At 38.7% G+C, this 16651-nt stretch overlaps 1 protein-coding gene across 17 annotated transcripts in view; it reads left to right on the forward strand.

Annotated features, from left to right (window-relative positions):
* The window catches only part of NPAS3 (neuronal PAS domain protein 3), an 865565-nt gene that overhangs the window by 265044 nt on the left and 583870 nt on the right, over window positions 1-16651 (forward strand). For 10 of the 17 annotated variants that reach the window (XM_084874513.1, XM_084874515.1, XM_084874514.1 and 7 more), the window contains one exon: window positions 6745-6989. In XM_084874513.1, the coding sequence (XP_084730639.1) occupies window positions 6745-6989 (245 nt within the window). Of the gene's footprint in view, window positions 1-6744; window positions 6990-7100; window positions 7152-16651 lie in introns of all 17 variants that reach the window. The other 7 variants (XM_084874501.1, XM_084874511.1, XM_084874510.1 and 4 more) reach the window with 1 other exon arrangement.

Raw genomic sequence — 16651 nt, forward strand, 5'->3', positions numbered from 1 at the left:
TAAAATTGAGGCTTACAGAGAGGATTCTCACATAGAGATAGTGTGAATATGTATCAATTATGTCTCTATCAGAAGCAGTTCCACAAATATAAGTTATAAAAATGATTTTTAAAAAATCTGATTGTGCCCTGGCTGGTTTGGCTCAGTGGATAGAGCATCAGCCTGAGGACTCAAGGGTCCCAGGTTCAATGCTGGTCAAGGGCATGTACCTTGGTTGCAGGCACATACCCAATAGGGAGTGTGCAGGAGGCAGCTCAACAATGTTTCTCTCTCATCAACATTTCTAACTCTCTATCACACTTCCTTCCTCTCTGTAAAAAATCAATAAAATATATTTAAAAAATATGATTGTAAAGATGTCATATGAAAGGAAGAAATATTAATTTGTTTCTCTGTGATAAATACTATTTTCCCTTTATCATATTCTGTAGATCTCCGCTATATTATTTCCATAATTGTCATAATCATTTCTATGAAGAAAGAAACCAAAGTAACCTATTTAGCAAAGCTAAATTTGATTAGCCACAAAGGACAGCCTACCTCTCTTAACTTAATGACTCATCAAATCCAAAGTTGTTGTGTGTGTTTTTGTTTGTTTGTTTGTTTTTCTCATCCTGGACAAGTAGCATCCTTATCCAGCTCTGTGGCAGATTCAGAGAGATTGCAAATTATGGGTCAATTTCATAATATTGGTTTGGTGATCGTGGCTGTACCTGTTTAAGTTTTTATGCCTTAAAACATGTTTTGCTCATTTCAGCACAAGCAAAATTTCATGACTCTGCCTTGCCCCCAGTGTGGAGACCTAAGCAGCAAATGCTGCTTGCTGCATTCCCACACTTTGCCATCACCAGAAGCGCTGCGTGAGCTCTCCATGGTCCTGGGGTTGGCGCCTTGCTACCAATGAGGAGAACTTTAAGATTTGTGATGCTTTGGGAGATATTTTGGAAGATTATCTTTCCATTAGGAGTATGCATATACCCTTTCTAAATGATAATTGTCATTTCAAATGTGAAGTCTTCCATAGAAGTCACAAGCTTTTGGAGTAATCTATTCCTTTAGCACCTGTTTAGATATCATTTTTATGTATAAACAAAATTGCTTGTTTTGCAACTGAATGCCATTTTTTTCAACTTTAGCAAACTAAAAAATGGCCATCTTTCTTAGAACAGAAAATCATTTATTTTTAAGTCTTTCATCTGTCATTAAGAAACTTTTTTTTATTTGAATTTAATTGTACTTAATGAATTCATTAAGTACAGCTTCAATATAACACATATAGACTATAGGCATAAGGAGGACTAGGATGAAAAATCAAGATCTCTGCAATAACAGAATTTTACTTCACTTAGAAACCTAATGTTATATGTCAGAACCAGTGAATAGGAATCGTATTGGTGAGAACAGAGTGTACATTATAAATGAACATCGTTGACCTCAAAACATAGAACTGTCATTGTGAGATGAGCTAAGATATTTTTGTTAAACACATCTTATATAGTGTTACTGTGTGCCAGAAACAATTGTGAATGTTTTGCAACAAATAAATTTAATGACAACAATAATCTTATGAAGCAGATAGCATTACCATCCCATTTCACAGATGAGAATAACTGAGACAAAATAAGTTAAGTAATTTTCTCATATTTATATAACTAGGAAGTTATAGAGCTGGGATTTAAATACAGGCAGCTGGCTCCACAGTCCATGCACTTAAGGCCTACCTTCTACTGATATGGAAGACCCTGAGAAAGGTGTCAGGCAGAAGCTGATGATAATCACTATTAGAACATGTAGGACTTTAAAAAAAAAAAAATAGGCAGTTTTAATGTTGTCATCAAGAAGAAGTTAGGCCTCTGATTTTATTTTCTTTGGTTTGAATTTTACTGTCACAACATGGGAAATTAAATTTACTAAAGTGAAGGTCATAAGTGGCAGAAGAGAAAGGAATCTTGAGAGGACAATTCGTAAAGCAAACAGGTATTCTGAATTATAGAAAATATAGCCAAACATGATGGTAGAAAAGAAGCTTGGCTAAAGAAAACTATAAAGAATTATGGAGAAATAGGGTGGTAATCAGATGTGGCGGTAGGATTAAACAGTTGGGCTTTCCTCCCCCCTTAAAGGTTTTATATTTACTATAATCAGAGTTACTTTTATATACTATTTATAATATGGGAGGCATTTAGCGATTTGCACACATTAGCTCAATTATTCCTCTCAGGACTATTATGACGTGGGTACTATTATATTAAAATGTCCATATTCCAGATGAGGAAATTGAGGCCTAAAAAGGTTGAGAGGCCTACCCAAGGTTGCCCAGAGAATAACTGCTTGGTGATGTGAAGGTCCACAATCTGGCTACAGAGCCCTCACTCATACCTATGGTCCAAGTCTGAGGATGGGTTGACTTCAATTTGGGCATTTCTGAGCCTTTCCAATTCCTTAAAATTCTCTGTTGTGAAGTTCTAAAGTGGACTCTACCACATTTAGAGTTCATAAACTATCTTAATTGTTAAAATCTAGAACTGCCCAAGAAGTTTACTACTTTATAGTTAACTCTCAGGGGATGTGCCAAAAAATGCCCTATTTGTCATTCTCATTTTATAAAATGATAAAATTAAGGCTCAACTTTGTGAGTTAGAATAATTGTAATGGCAGCAAATGGCCAACATGTGTCTTTAACTCCTTCACTAGGAGTCTTTGCACAAAATACACAACTTGCCCAAGGGATTTAAGAGTCACAAAAAGATTTAAAACGAAAAGCAAACACAACAACACTTTTCATTTAATATGCACTGTTAATACTAGTAAAAGTTTTTGATTTCTTGTTATCTGTGCATACGGTATAACTTTAGAAATTTGTAAAAATTATTCCAAGGTATTGAGAAGAAACATAGGTTAAATAATATTATTGAAACCGGAGATACATGTTTATGATAAATGAATTCTGGCAACATCAATGACAAGAAGAGGGGGAAACTTTAACTTAATAAGGCTTAGAGGAAATTCGAGATACTAGATCATTACCCTTTTGGTTGGGCAGATGGGGTCCCTAAGGATAATCTGAAAATCGTTTACAAATATACACATATACATACAACTTCATATAGAACTTGCAACTTTCATTTATTTCTATCTCTACAAATCTATATGTATATGTCTCCCTTTTGAAGTAGCTGTTGATTTTTTGGTTTTCAGTTGGTGGTAGTGCTGGTAATGTCCTCAACGAAGAGTGCTGGCACTTTTATTTCTTTTATTTGCTGAGGGATAAGGTGGTCTCCTCTTCTTCCTGCTCTCAGAGCCTGAGGGGAAGAGCATCAGCAGTGGGGAGTTTGAGCCCAGGAAGTACTTACTGTGACTCTGAAGCATAATCATATTATAAATGGCAGAGTTCAAACATTTTGCTCATGTACAAATAAGCCATCTTTTCTTTAGTATTCTATGAATATTTTGTTTGTTTGTTTAGAACAGAATGAATAAATACAAAGTTTATTTTAGGTTTTAATGTAGTCCTTAAATCAATTTAAGAATTGCTTATAAGTAGGCTCTACTTCACAAAAGCAGACAAAAGATTAATCCTCAATCTGTGTTGTTGTCTTCAGGTCCTTAGCTTCATCTATTTTTGTCAGCATCTCTGTAACCTCTATAATCCTTTGACTGTATTTTATTGCCATTGCCCTCAAAACCAATTACTACTTATTACACAGTGCTATCATTCTGAAAGTCTTCTGAACTATGGTGTCTGCATAATGATGTGATGTGGGAGTCATGGAAACCCTTTGTTATTGAGATTATGGCCAAGAAGATTACTCCAGTGGGGTAACAGTGTGTTCGAGAGTAAAAAAGGTGGGGAGGGGACAGAAAAACAACAGAATGTGGAGTAGGAACACAGAATAAGTTGTGCTCAGTGCTGGGTTAGAACAGTCAGGTGTCAGGGCAGTATGGAGCAGAATGCCAAAAGGCATTGGTGTCCACATATTCCCATTCCCCTCTGCTAGGCTTTGGAGCCCATTGGGTTGCTTTCTGTCATCTTGGGCTTTCCTCCCCATAGGCTTATTTTTTTCTTTAGTTTATTGATGAGCTCATGCATTAATATCAACTTCAGAATAATTGCCTAATCCTCTCTTTGCTTCAGGTGAATAGAGATATTCCTAACATGAATAGATTAGTAATATTAAATTAGATAACAAATGAGTTTATTTGTGATCATTTGAGTGACATGTCTAAAGGAAAATCATATATATCATCCACTAAAACTACCTTCAAAAATAGTCTCCCAAATTATTAGCCAATTATAAAAATTCATCCCTGCTCTATTGTTGACCAAATGGCATATTTTAATGGGCTTGTGTAATTTTTAGAACTTTCACTAGCTAACACAAAATTAAAACATGACATAAAATTTGAAATGCCATGTAAAAGTTTAGTTTTTGTTCTTTAGAAATAGAAAAACCAGAACTCTGGCAACACCAGGTCTGCCTGCCACCAAAGCTGTAGATAGCTGAATGTGTGTGAGCGAAAGGGATTTAAGATTCATAAAGTCTTTGCCTGCACTGCCATGCTCCAGGCCTCTTCACTTATCGCTGTCCTCTGCCTTAACCCTGGGAGCCCTTGAGTTTGCAACATCTGCTCCAGAGCTCCATCATAGTCACTTATTGGACTAAAACAAAAGTTCTGAGTTCAGCCCACCTTCTGGAGGAATATTCAATTACAATAATATAAAGAGAACAGAGCACTGAACTTGAACCATTGCACTACATAAGCGGTAGGGAAACATGTGAAAAGAGAGGTATTTTTTTTTTTTTTGGTTTGTTTGTTTGTTTTTGCACAGGTGACTTAAATGGTGTTAGGTAGATTGCTTGTATTATAGATAGAGAGCGAAATGTGTCATTCTTTTATCTTAAGAGGTTAACCTGGATCTCAGTTAGGTTTATACTTGGTCATATTTTAAGGCTCCTCTCACTTTACTTATTATACATAACCAGAGGCCCAATGCACAAAATTCATGCAAGAGTAGGCTGCAGCCCTGGCGGCAGCCTGGATCCTGTGGCTGCAGCCCCAGCTTTGTTTGAAAGGTCATCCAGAAGGATATCTAGTCTAATTAGTATATCATGCTTTTATTATTATAGATTTTTGACACAATTGATCATTTATAGCATTGAATGGGGGCCAGCTAAGATAATGGGATATAAGTGGCCTAACAAGTCTTTTCCTTGTAAATTAGGGATGTTTCTGCCTGAGTTACCACCTGAGATATGAAGAGACAAAGGTTTGTCACTTAAGACTGCTGAGACTGAGAATGATAGCAGTAACTTATCCAGTTCAGATAAATATAGTAGTTAGCTAATTCAGAATATTTTATTAATAGAGTAAACATGAAATAATTTGGGGCATTAAACCAGAACATAATGGCATTATTTAAATTACATAGATATTTAATAAGATTGAGTGTCTACCCTGGATACAATGTTTGCACCAGGAACAATATCAGATATACACTAATGTGACCTGGAATATTATTGTCCATATTCTACTAATAAACTCACTTTGACTTATTCCTCTGGTCTCCCTTCCTTGTTTCTAATTCTCACTATTTTATAATGGGAAGCCAGCATGCTAGACTCAAAGATTTAAAATGTCTTCAGAGTTCAATAAAATGGATACCTAGAAGTGATTTTAATAGTATCTGGATACTATAAATATTGCCCAATTACCTATCACCAGTGTATGATTTTGAGTTTATTTCTTGTCAGACACAAATCAGAGCAATTCAGAATTGGTGGAATTCTCTTGTCAGATGCTCAGAGGCAACTTCACTGGTGCCAGGTTCTGCCCTCAGCAATGTGAGCAAACTTCAAACAGAAATGCACATGAATAGTTAAAGAAAAATGCTGGAACCCACCTGTTGCCTCTTCTGTGAAGTAATATGTCTATAATGTTTATAAATTTTAATAACCCAGACAGGGATTTATGTCTTTCAATATTAAATTTATATTATCACAAAGTTTGACTTTTCTGGGCAATGTGTTTCATCCTCTAGTAATTTAGGGAATCTATCCATTAATTAGCGTATGTCAATTGATAAGAGAATAAAAGTATTCTCTTATCAACTAATAATAGCACATTTATAAAGTTACATGGAAATCTTCATCTTTAATAGGATGTTTTCTTTATCTGACTGAGGTCTTGATTGGTAATGAGTGCTGGAAGAACATTAATATTTTTATTGGTTGATTCTGTGAATTGTGTTTGTATTTTTCTTTTTCCTCAGAGATGATAACTGAAATAATTTTTTAAATGCATCCTTTTGGTGGCTTATAATCCCATCAGAATAATAGTTAAATGGACAAAGCCAATCTTGAGAATAGATATGATAAATATCTGAGAATAGATATCTACAAGCCCAATCTTTACTTTGCTTATAGCTGAAAAGATCAAGTACCACCTGTAAACTGCATGTTTCAGAAATAAGGAATGTATGTTAATCCATGGTCAATTGAGGGGGAAAATCCTACCAAGCAAATGACTTTTACTCATTGCACTTGAGTTCATGGCATATAAGTCCAGAGGTAGAATTTATGTTATTTGTGGACATTGTCTGGAATGTATTTTACCAGGATCCATGGGATTTTGAAGAAGATTTTTGGTACCCTTTTTGGGAAATGGGAAGTAAATAAAAGTAGTTTCTATCTGATGAGAAAATCATATGTTCTAAACAATACGTTGTCACTTCTTTGATTTCAGTTTACAAGCATTGAGAAAGGAGAAATCCCGAGATGCTGCACGCTCCCGCCGGGGAAAGGAAAATTTTGAGTTCTATGAATTGGCCAAGTTATTGCCTCTGCCTGCAGCCATCACGAGCCAGCTGGACAAGGCGTCCATCATCCGACTTACAATTAGCTATCTGAAAATGAGGGACTTTGCTAACCAGGGGGACCCTCCATGGAACTTGCGAATGGAAGGCCCACCCCCAAACACATCCGTAAAAGGTAAGTTTGAAGCCTCTGGTCATTGTGGTGTATGGTGTTCTATAGCTGTCTCTAAGATGAAATGTTTACCATCATCCTTTCTTCTTTTCCTGCATATCAAATCCTTTAAAGGGATACAAATGTGGAAATCTGAACTCTGCATGAGAAAGACACCATGTGAAGGTGAAATGAACCTCTTCTATTTCTATTTTCTTTTCAAAAACATTGTCAGCCTAAAGTATTCGTTCACTTTATATAAGGTTTTGGAGAAATGGGAATGAAATGACTTACATTAAAGTGCTTCCTGGGTTTAATTTAAGTTATGTTAATACATGCAAATTTTTATTGATGGGTGGAGTATGAGAATATTGCTAAAGGGCAGAGCTAATTTTTTCTATCTTTTGTCACCAAAGCAAAGAAGGAAACAGAGTCTAACTGTAGCAGGCATTTTGAGCAATGATTTTATTGATTAATAAAACAATGAAGCCATGCATTAATCTTTCAAGTCTCTATACACATTGCCTAGAAGTTGCAAATATAAACATGTACTTGTCCTCTAAACCTTTGGTACAGTTACACTTAAATCATTATTTTAAAATTTTAGGCCTTCTTCACTCTAGAAATTAAGAGAAGTATTTCTTGTGTGCTCCTGTGACTCATAAAAATATATATATTTCTAGCATTTTAGTATGTATGCGTATGTTTTTCAGTGTACATGTGGTGTTGGTCATTGATTTTTCCAACTTTAAGGGTGTGTCATTCAAAACATAGGACTTTAGGGATCTCCAGGTTTCTTGTGCCTAACCTAGTTTCTAGCCCCTTGCCGAGTATGGGATAAAATGGACATTTGGCAGAATTTCAGGAAACCTTTGCTCAGGGAGGAGTGAGTTCTTTAGTTAGTGGTGACACCTCGACAGCTACTTTGGAGAGAGCCCGTGTTCTTGGCTGTTGTAGGAAAGGGGTAGTGGGGAGCTGTAACCCTTAGAGGACTTACATTAAAATGAGAGGTCAAAGCAGTGCTATTTACAGTCCTGTGCTCAGAGGTATGATCATCTTTGTGCATGTGCATGTGTCAGTCCGTTCCTCTCTGCCATCGGCACTTAGGGTTTGTGTTTCGTATGTTTAGGAGGGAAGGAAAATTAGAGTTTAAGTTGCAACATGTTGTTTTCCTCTAGAGCAGGGATTGGCACACATGATCTGAAAAGGGCCCTATAGTACATATTTTACTGTAGATTCTGGGGATTATGTCAACTCTGCCATTGCAACATGCATTCAGCCATAGACAACAGGGTGTGACTGTGTGCTATGAAACTGTGCCTACAAAGCAGGCAGCTGCCACCAGATGGGCTCACAGCCATAGTTCCCAGACTCTGGCTCTAGGCTGACTGACATTCAAAGCTTGAGAAGGACATAGGACACAGTAGCTCGCAAGGGCGAGATGTGAGTTTAAGACAGCAGAGAACAAACAAGCCAAGGCACATCTGTGCTGTCCTTTAACAGCCCTCTGACCTAAGAATGTAGATGTCAGCTTGGCCCCACAACAGTCCATGTTCCAGAAGCTAAAGTAGTAGGGAATTTTCCCAAGCTAAAGACGGAAATATAATCCCAATAAGTATTTATTATATACAGAAGAGCTTATTCAGAATGCTGTCTTCATGTTTATTCCAAATCATGCAAGATGGAAGGATAAAGTGCAAAAGCTTATAAATCACACAATGTACAAAATGTTATTATTAAATTTTAAATATGTTGCTTGAGGGACTGGACTTATATTAAGTTATTTAGGATAATCATCTTTTCCTTTATTTCCATTTTTTCCTTTCAAGTAGTTTGTAGTTTATAGGTTTTTTGTGGTAGGAGTAGCAACCAAAATAGAAAAATCTAATGGTTCCCTTGTCTGCCCATTCTTCTATTTTGTGATAGCCCTGCTTACTCTTGGAATCATGCCTTTTAGAGATACAGAATTAGAGAGCACAAAGAACTATGCCTTCATTTTAGAAAGGGTTTACAGTTAAGTGTTCACAGATCTAAAACTAGCATTCCACTTTATTTATTTATTTATTTATTTATTTATTTATTTATTTATTTATTTATTTTGCTTTTCTGTCTTAAGTGTTCTTTATGACATCACATTCATTTCCAAAGATACTTAATTTGGATCACCATCTTCAAAAATTCCAGGTGAGAATTCTCTCTGTTTCAGAGTGTGACTAATTCATTTGGGCTTTGTGGCCTTCAATCAACTCAACACTCTCACTACTTATTATGATAAAGATGGGAAAGGGAAAAAAAAGAAAAAGAAAGCAGACATGGTCTCTGCTCTCACGGGTTCCAGTCTGGAAGGACATGACGATGTCAGTGAGAGAAACAGGGAGGCTGGGCTGGGTGTTTAGGGGCCTGGAAGAAGATCACAGATTTTATTATTGTAAACTTTCCATCGGATTTTGGCAGAGAACCCAAGTTGTAACATGTTGTTCCCCCTATTAGTAAACCAGTGAGAGGCTAAAACTGTAGTTGTAAGCATAGTGACTCCCTAGTATTTACCCTGATTCTCAGAAGTTGGGAGGAATGCAAAATGCAAGGGGCACTCTCTGTAAACTGGTTCTGCTACACAGAATATGTATACTTTATTGCTTTACTCCAGTTCTTTAATGCAAACCTGCTACTCATACTGATCAAACATTCATGGAACAACATCAAAGAAACTCCTTTTATTTTATTAAGGTCTTCTATGCTGTGTCCTTGAAGAAGTGCATATGGATAAACAAGCTTATATAAATAGCCTGTAGCATCCTGGGAAGTGCAGTTCATACTCCAACAATAAAACAATACACATTATACTTTGTGCTTCTCCAAGCAGTCTCTTGAGTAAACCTAAAGGCATTTGGAAGTTTAGATGAGAAGGACTTACACAATGTAGGCACCATTAAAAAAAAAAGTTATGAGTTATTCGTGTTAATAATTAAACGGCAGAGCTTAAATATAAATTTGTCACACCCACTATATAGAACTTTAATCATTTTAATTTACTGCTTCAGAAAGGTCCTTCACTCTGCCCTGCATTCATCTCATCTTTTCTTAAACGTCCATAAAGGTTGATGAGTTTGTTTGGTGGTGCCCGTTGTGTGCAGATTATTTACAAGTTATGCCTGCAGAAAGAACACCCCGGTGACAGTGTGTAATATGTCCCGAGTCAATTACTTCGTGGAAATGATATGTTAAGCAATTGGAAGGTAACAGATAGTTTTTTTCCATTATTTTAGAAATATCTGTATTGCTATAATACAGATCAAATCTACAAAGAATATAATGCATTATTCAAGAAATGACCAGGCGTTCTCAGCAGTGCTTCCGCTAAATAACTGATGATTGTAACCTTTAAAGAAATCTCATTGTGGTGACTGTTGGTAAATCACTTCCCCATTCATAGTAATCTCTATTTAGAGGCTATCTGGAAGCCATTATATCTTTTATTAATCTTAAAAGCAATAGCTGCTGATTTGACATTTGCTAAAACTAGATAAATTTTTCGTCTTTCTAATATCACAGACTTCAGTCAATTTTGGGAGTCTATCGGCTGCCACTCTTTATCAACCCAGGAACATTTACCACTCTAGGCATGCGTTTTATTTTAATTTAAACATCGAAGCTTTTGAACAATTTGCCTATGTGTGTGGCAGGCAACAATGCTAACATACGGTCTGTAAAATACAAGACATTTTTAGTTTTTGGAAGGAACAGTTGAAAAATATGCAAGATAGGTGGTGCTTAAAATCACCTCAGCGCATTAGGAAAGAGCGTTACTGTTTCCGTGGGATTTCTCTTCCCGATTTTCAGGCATGCGTTTTGAATTAACGGGTAGATTTTCCTGTAATTTTTATGTAAGCAACACATCTCTCCGGTCCAGGGGTCTTCAAACTACTGCCCGCGGGCCACATGTGGCCCGCAGAGGAGTCTGATCCGGCCCGCCAGGTTTTTTGGGCAGTGAGCGCAGCCGAGATGTTACAGTAGGAATTAGTAGATCATATAGTCCGGCCCTCCAGCTCTCTGAGGGACCGTGATCTGGCCCCCACTTTAAAAAGTTTGAGGACCCCTTAGCCAAAGACTAGACTGTTACTTAAGCAATGGTTTTTAACGGATTCCTTAAAAATATTCATGTAGGGTGAGTATAGGACATCTTTCAGAATAACACTAAATTACTGTAATGGTTGTCCCAAACTTAGGTAGCATTAAAAAAAAAAAAATGCCTCTGCTCTGCTTCCATCGAAGGTAGAGATTCCAGGACTAGCCACGTTGGAGGTCTTCTTTGTCTCAGCAACCTCCAAGGTCTTCCCGCTTCTGTTATGGGTTTTTACTGTGTGTATTTGTGTCTGCCAGGTGACATTTGTGTTTGAGAGCAAGTGTCATAGTCCTTATTATCTCAGAGAGAAGGCTAGTCTGGGTGGGTGGTAGGAAGAGATTAACCAAAGAACTTGTATGCATATATGCTAACCCATGCACACAGACAATAGTGTGGTAAAGGCCTGGGGTGGGGGAAGGGGCAGGATAGAAGGTGTCAGTGCAGGGGAAGGGTGCATATGTAATACTTGCAACAATAAAGAGTTGTTGTTTGTTTGTTTTTTAAGAAAGAAAGTGTGAAATGAAGGTCTTAGACTCAGGACATGGCATGTATGCCAGCTTGTGCGATTCTTTATTTGTTGTTGTTATGCAGACAAATGGTAGAACTCCCATGAGCCCTTGGCTCCCTGTAGGGCGAGGAGGGTAGGGCAGGAGGTGGAGACTTGCTTCTTGCTTTCTTCCTATTCTTACGCTGTCATTCTCAGCACACGTACATGCAGGGCCTGACTCTCTGCTCTAGTCTCCAGTTCTGTTTGCCTCCATCCAAAGTCAGTGGTAGCTCCAAATGGGAATGAAAGAATCCAAAAATCTGAGCTGCCAGCAATCCTTTCTGTTTGTTTGGGAGGCCAGTGCCGGGTGTTACCATTTATGGAAATCTGATGTAATACAACTGCCTTTTTTTAGGTTTCCTTACAAGAAAGGTTTCTTTAGATCTTTGTAGTGAAGTTATGACTTCTGTAAGAAGTTCATTTAAGAACGTACCGTTTACTTTTACTGTACATTATGTTTGAACAAGCAGTGCTCACAGCACCACACTTCTTCCGTAGGATCATCATTTCTGACAAGGGCCGGAAGGGCTTTTCTGACAACTGTGGGTCTTAAGGGTGGCAGAGTAAGTGTCTGAGACTAATTCTGTGAAGTTTCTCCTTTTATCAACAAAACCTTTGATATCTACAAAGGGATACTATAGTCCACCTTCAGCATGAAGAATTCTAGAAAGCATTGCTGGCTTCTTGCTACATGCCACTGACAGTTTGATGGGTCCCCATGGTGGTCAGTGCATTGGGCACTATTGAGCATCCAGAATTATCTTGACTCCAAGCACTGACTCAAGGAAAGGATACTTATGGGAATGATGGCTGAGAGCATGTGACTCCCCAGCCAGGGCAGCAAGCAGTTTCCACATCTTAGTAGCATGCCACAGAGCTTTTACTCCTCTTATAGCTAAGTTCGTCTGTGGCTTGGCAGATCTATACTGGGAAGACCTGGATGGTTCTACTTCTTACAACAGTCTGGCTGGGCTTGACTGCTTGCTGAGAGTTTAGCTCAGGTCTGCCCCATGTCAAGGAGCAGCCAGATATTTGGGAAAAGCACTTTCCATGGTGATGGCAGAGGTGTAAGAGTAGGGTGCAAAAAAACCCCAAAAAAACAAAAACAAAAAAACCACAGATAAAAAGGAGGAATATATTAAACTTTAATGCTGTAAGCATTGAATGATATTTGGTTTGCAAATCCCCCTCCACCTTTTTCCCCTCAGCCTTTCCCTCTTTCCCCTCTTCCTTTCCCTCCTCTCCCTCCCCTCCTTCTCCTCCACCTCCTTCCCATTCCCTTCCCTTACTCTCCTCCCCTTCACCTTCCATCATTCCATCATTCCTCCTCCTCCTCCTCCTCCTCCTCCTCCTCCTCCTCCTCCTTCTCTTTCTCTCTCTCCTTCTCTCTCTTCCTCCCTCCCTCCCTCCCTCCCTCCCTCCCTCCCTCCCTCCCTCCCTCCCTCCTTCCCTCCTTCTCCTTCTCTCTCTCTCTCTCTCTCTCTCTCTCTCTCTCTCTCTCTCTCTCTCTCTCTCTCTTCTATTTCTCTCTCTCTCTCTTCCTATAAAATGGAAAATTTTACACAAGTAGAGTTTGTTATACTTGGATTCAAATGAATTCCAAGAATGCACTGCCCTTTGTGACCCTCTCTGGTGTGGCTGTCAGGGGAACATAGGCATGACTGTAATTACCATGGTGGAGCACACCCCCGATGTTCACCCTCTTCCAGCGCCTTTCCATGTTGGACACAGTCATGTTCTTGCACAATTACACGCAGGCCTCTGGTGACCTGCTCTGAAGAGGATCATACTCTTCCCTTGGAGGGCATGCTGCTCAGTCCTCGCCGAGTCTTCTCAGTGTCCCACGCACAAAACAACATGCTTTGTTGCCACCTGTAACCCTCTGCTGTTTTCTGTGAGCATGTCTCATCAGCTCTGTGTACTGTTAGTGTTAGCTCCTATCTGTGGGGCTCAGTGAGTGCCATCACTCACAACCATGACCTTCGGGTTGCCCTTCTGTGGGTCCAGAGAGGTTAGTGACTTTCTGTGATGTCCCTCTGATGTTCAGATACTTTCATATATGAATTGATCCTTCCAAAACACCCATAACATTTCTTACGAAAATTTTTGTGGAAATAGGACAAGAGGTGCCTGTGTATACTTTTGCATCCTATATCAGGATTTATCAATTTGTCCTTTTCTCCCCTGTCATCATCTTTTCTCCTGGCAATAGTGAACACCTCACCAAACATTTATGCCTTAGTCCATGCCATCATCAGCCCTTTTCCTTCTTTCAGGTTTGCTGAACTCCTGTTTATCATTTAAAAACCAACTCAGATATAATATTCTCATGTAGATCTTTTCTTCTTCCCAAAAATATTAGTCATTTTTTTCTATAGATTAATAATAAATCTTATATTGCTTTATTATGAGTTCATAATTATTTTTATATACCCATTTCTATACTTAGATTAGGAGCTATTGGAGGGAACCACCTGAGTCATATTATACATGTTTATATTTCCATGTGCAGTACCCAAGGAAAGAAGTATTTAACCATGTTTTTAAATTTAATTGTACAAGAATGGATTGTATCTTGGGGTTGCATTAGCAGAGCTGAGGCTGATGAGAGCTAAGGATTGGTCTAAGTCACAGGCTAGGAAGAAGAAAGAAGGAGTAAAAATAAAATGAAGACAAATGGTGGGAATAGTGTGAAACCATCCTATATAATAAAGAGATAATAGCAAATTAACTCTCATGCCCTCACAAGATGGCTGCCTTTGACCAGGCCAGCAGGGGGTTAGTGAATGCTGACTAAATGTCTGAACAGCAGGCTGCATGCGGCGACCAGGCTGGCAGGGTGGTGGAAGGCTGAGGGGCAACCAACCCAGCAGGATGGACAGTTGGGGTGACCAGGCTAGCAGGGTGGGGGCGGGGGGAGAGTTGGCGGCGACCAGGCTGATGGCCCCTAACTGCCCCCTCCACCAGCCAGATCACCCCTCACTGCCTCTGCGTGCTGGCCTGATCACCCCTAACTGCCCCTCCATGCTGGCCTGGTCACCCCCAACTGCCCACCCCGCTCCCCTAGTTGCCCCTCACTGACAGCCTAATCACCCCTAATTGCCCCCCTGCCAGCCTGCTCACCCCCAACATCCCCCTCCGTGCTAGTCTGGTCTCCCGCAACTGCCTAACCTACTGGCCTGGTTGCCCCTCAACCCCCCCCACAACCACCCCCTACTCCCCGCCAGCCTGGTTACCCCACGCAGCCTGCTGTTCAGTCATTTGGTCAGTTTCCTCCTTTAGATTTTCTGTTTTGTCAGTGATTCTGGTCTCTAATTCAGAACACCCCAATTCCTCAGAAAGGAAAGGATTTTACACTTCCTGTCTCAGATTTGCTTCTCTTATGACTATTGGATTTCCTGATGCTGTTGATTAATAATTTCAAAAGCCACATGCTCTAACTCAAGCAAGTCAAACTCAATGCCATGGGCCGCATGCGGACCCACAATTAATATTTTTGTGGCCCAGGCAATATACCAGTATTATGTAAGAAAAATTTAATAAAATTCATAACTTAATTTTTCCAATGTCCTCTTATAAATAATTATTAATATTGAACTACAACTATAATATTGACTACTATAATCATGTTGCAATTATTTCCCTTACGTGCCTTATGCTCAGGCACACCATTTCTCTCCACTAATAGTAGCACCGAACATTTTAGCAGCCAATCGTTATTTCATTAGTCTTGTACCGACTTATTTGGTGTGCACAACAGGAAATATTTTGCTTTCGGAGAACAAGAAAAATAGGTTTATTTGCATTATGCTTATTAATTCGTGCAGTTATTCAGTGTCTGGTAAGTTAATGTTCAAGAAAAAATATTAATTTTTATTAAAATATTGTATCATTTTGTGTTAATGATTACTCATTTATTTCAGCCTTAGTATTCAGCATGTCTCTATTGCAATAAACCTATGTTCCTGTGAAAATTGAAGCTTTTATATTTGTGGCCCACATAAACTTAAACCTGTTTATTTGGCCCATGTTAGCCTTTGAGTTTGACATGCTTGCTCTAACTCTACCTAATCTGTACTAATTTGTTTTCCTTCTCTTTTACTTACTAGCCCTCTATCCTGTCTTCCTTGTGCTAAGTCAAAAATATGTGATAAAGTTGCTTCTTTTAAAAGCTTTTATCTGTTGATTACCAAAATTTCTATATATGCAATCATTATAAAAGAGAGGAAAGAATACATCACACAATGAAATTTTAAATTAAAAAGTCAAATACCAAATATATGATACAGACACAATTTAAATTTAGAAATTCATATATTGCCTTTACTCTCAACGGATTTTAAGGAACATGCTTACATTCTGTTTCACATCCAACTTATTTTAAGACATCTACCAGTTCTTGATCATGTAGTATGTTAGTCCTGGCCTCCTGTGGTATTGCATTATACTATATTCTACTCACTTACTTAGGACTTTCATGGGCATGTGCTCTGTACTTCAGGGCTAGAATTCTTAAACGTGCTTCAGTTAGTCCCATCACCTCTGGCAAAGCACAACATATAGTTTCAGCACTCTGCAGATAACAATATTTCATGGGCACAGCAAAGAGGGAGTCACCTCTGGCTGCTTTATATGATTGAAATTGCTCTATGGCTTTAATTTTCAGAAACAGCTTTCTAGATACTGTGCATAAGTCCTAGCTGTGCCTTAATAAACATGTGGCGACCTCCACCTGTAAAACTCATGTGGCTTTGAATACTGATTGACTGCAACTTTTCACATCCCCTCTGGGTCCATAATATGTCTGCAACCATCAGAGCCAGAGCAGGGAAAGAAGGTCGACAGAACTTTTAGCTTAAAGATCTTACAGGTCATCTTGCTATTATGCTGAGAAAAAATGGTATAGAGAAAAGTTTAGTGACACAAAGTCAGTAACAGACTTGGGACTGGAATTAGGGCTTTTGGGATCCCAGTTCAGCACATTTCACTCCATAATAAAGAGAGATTTCCATGTTC

Source organism: Pipistrellus hanaki (genome assembly GCF_964339955.1).
Source record: "Pipistrellus hanaki genome assembly, chromosome: 1".
NCBI classification, from domain to species: domain Eukaryota; kingdom Metazoa; phylum Chordata; class Mammalia; order Chiroptera; family Vespertilionidae; genus Pipistrellus; species Pipistrellus hanaki.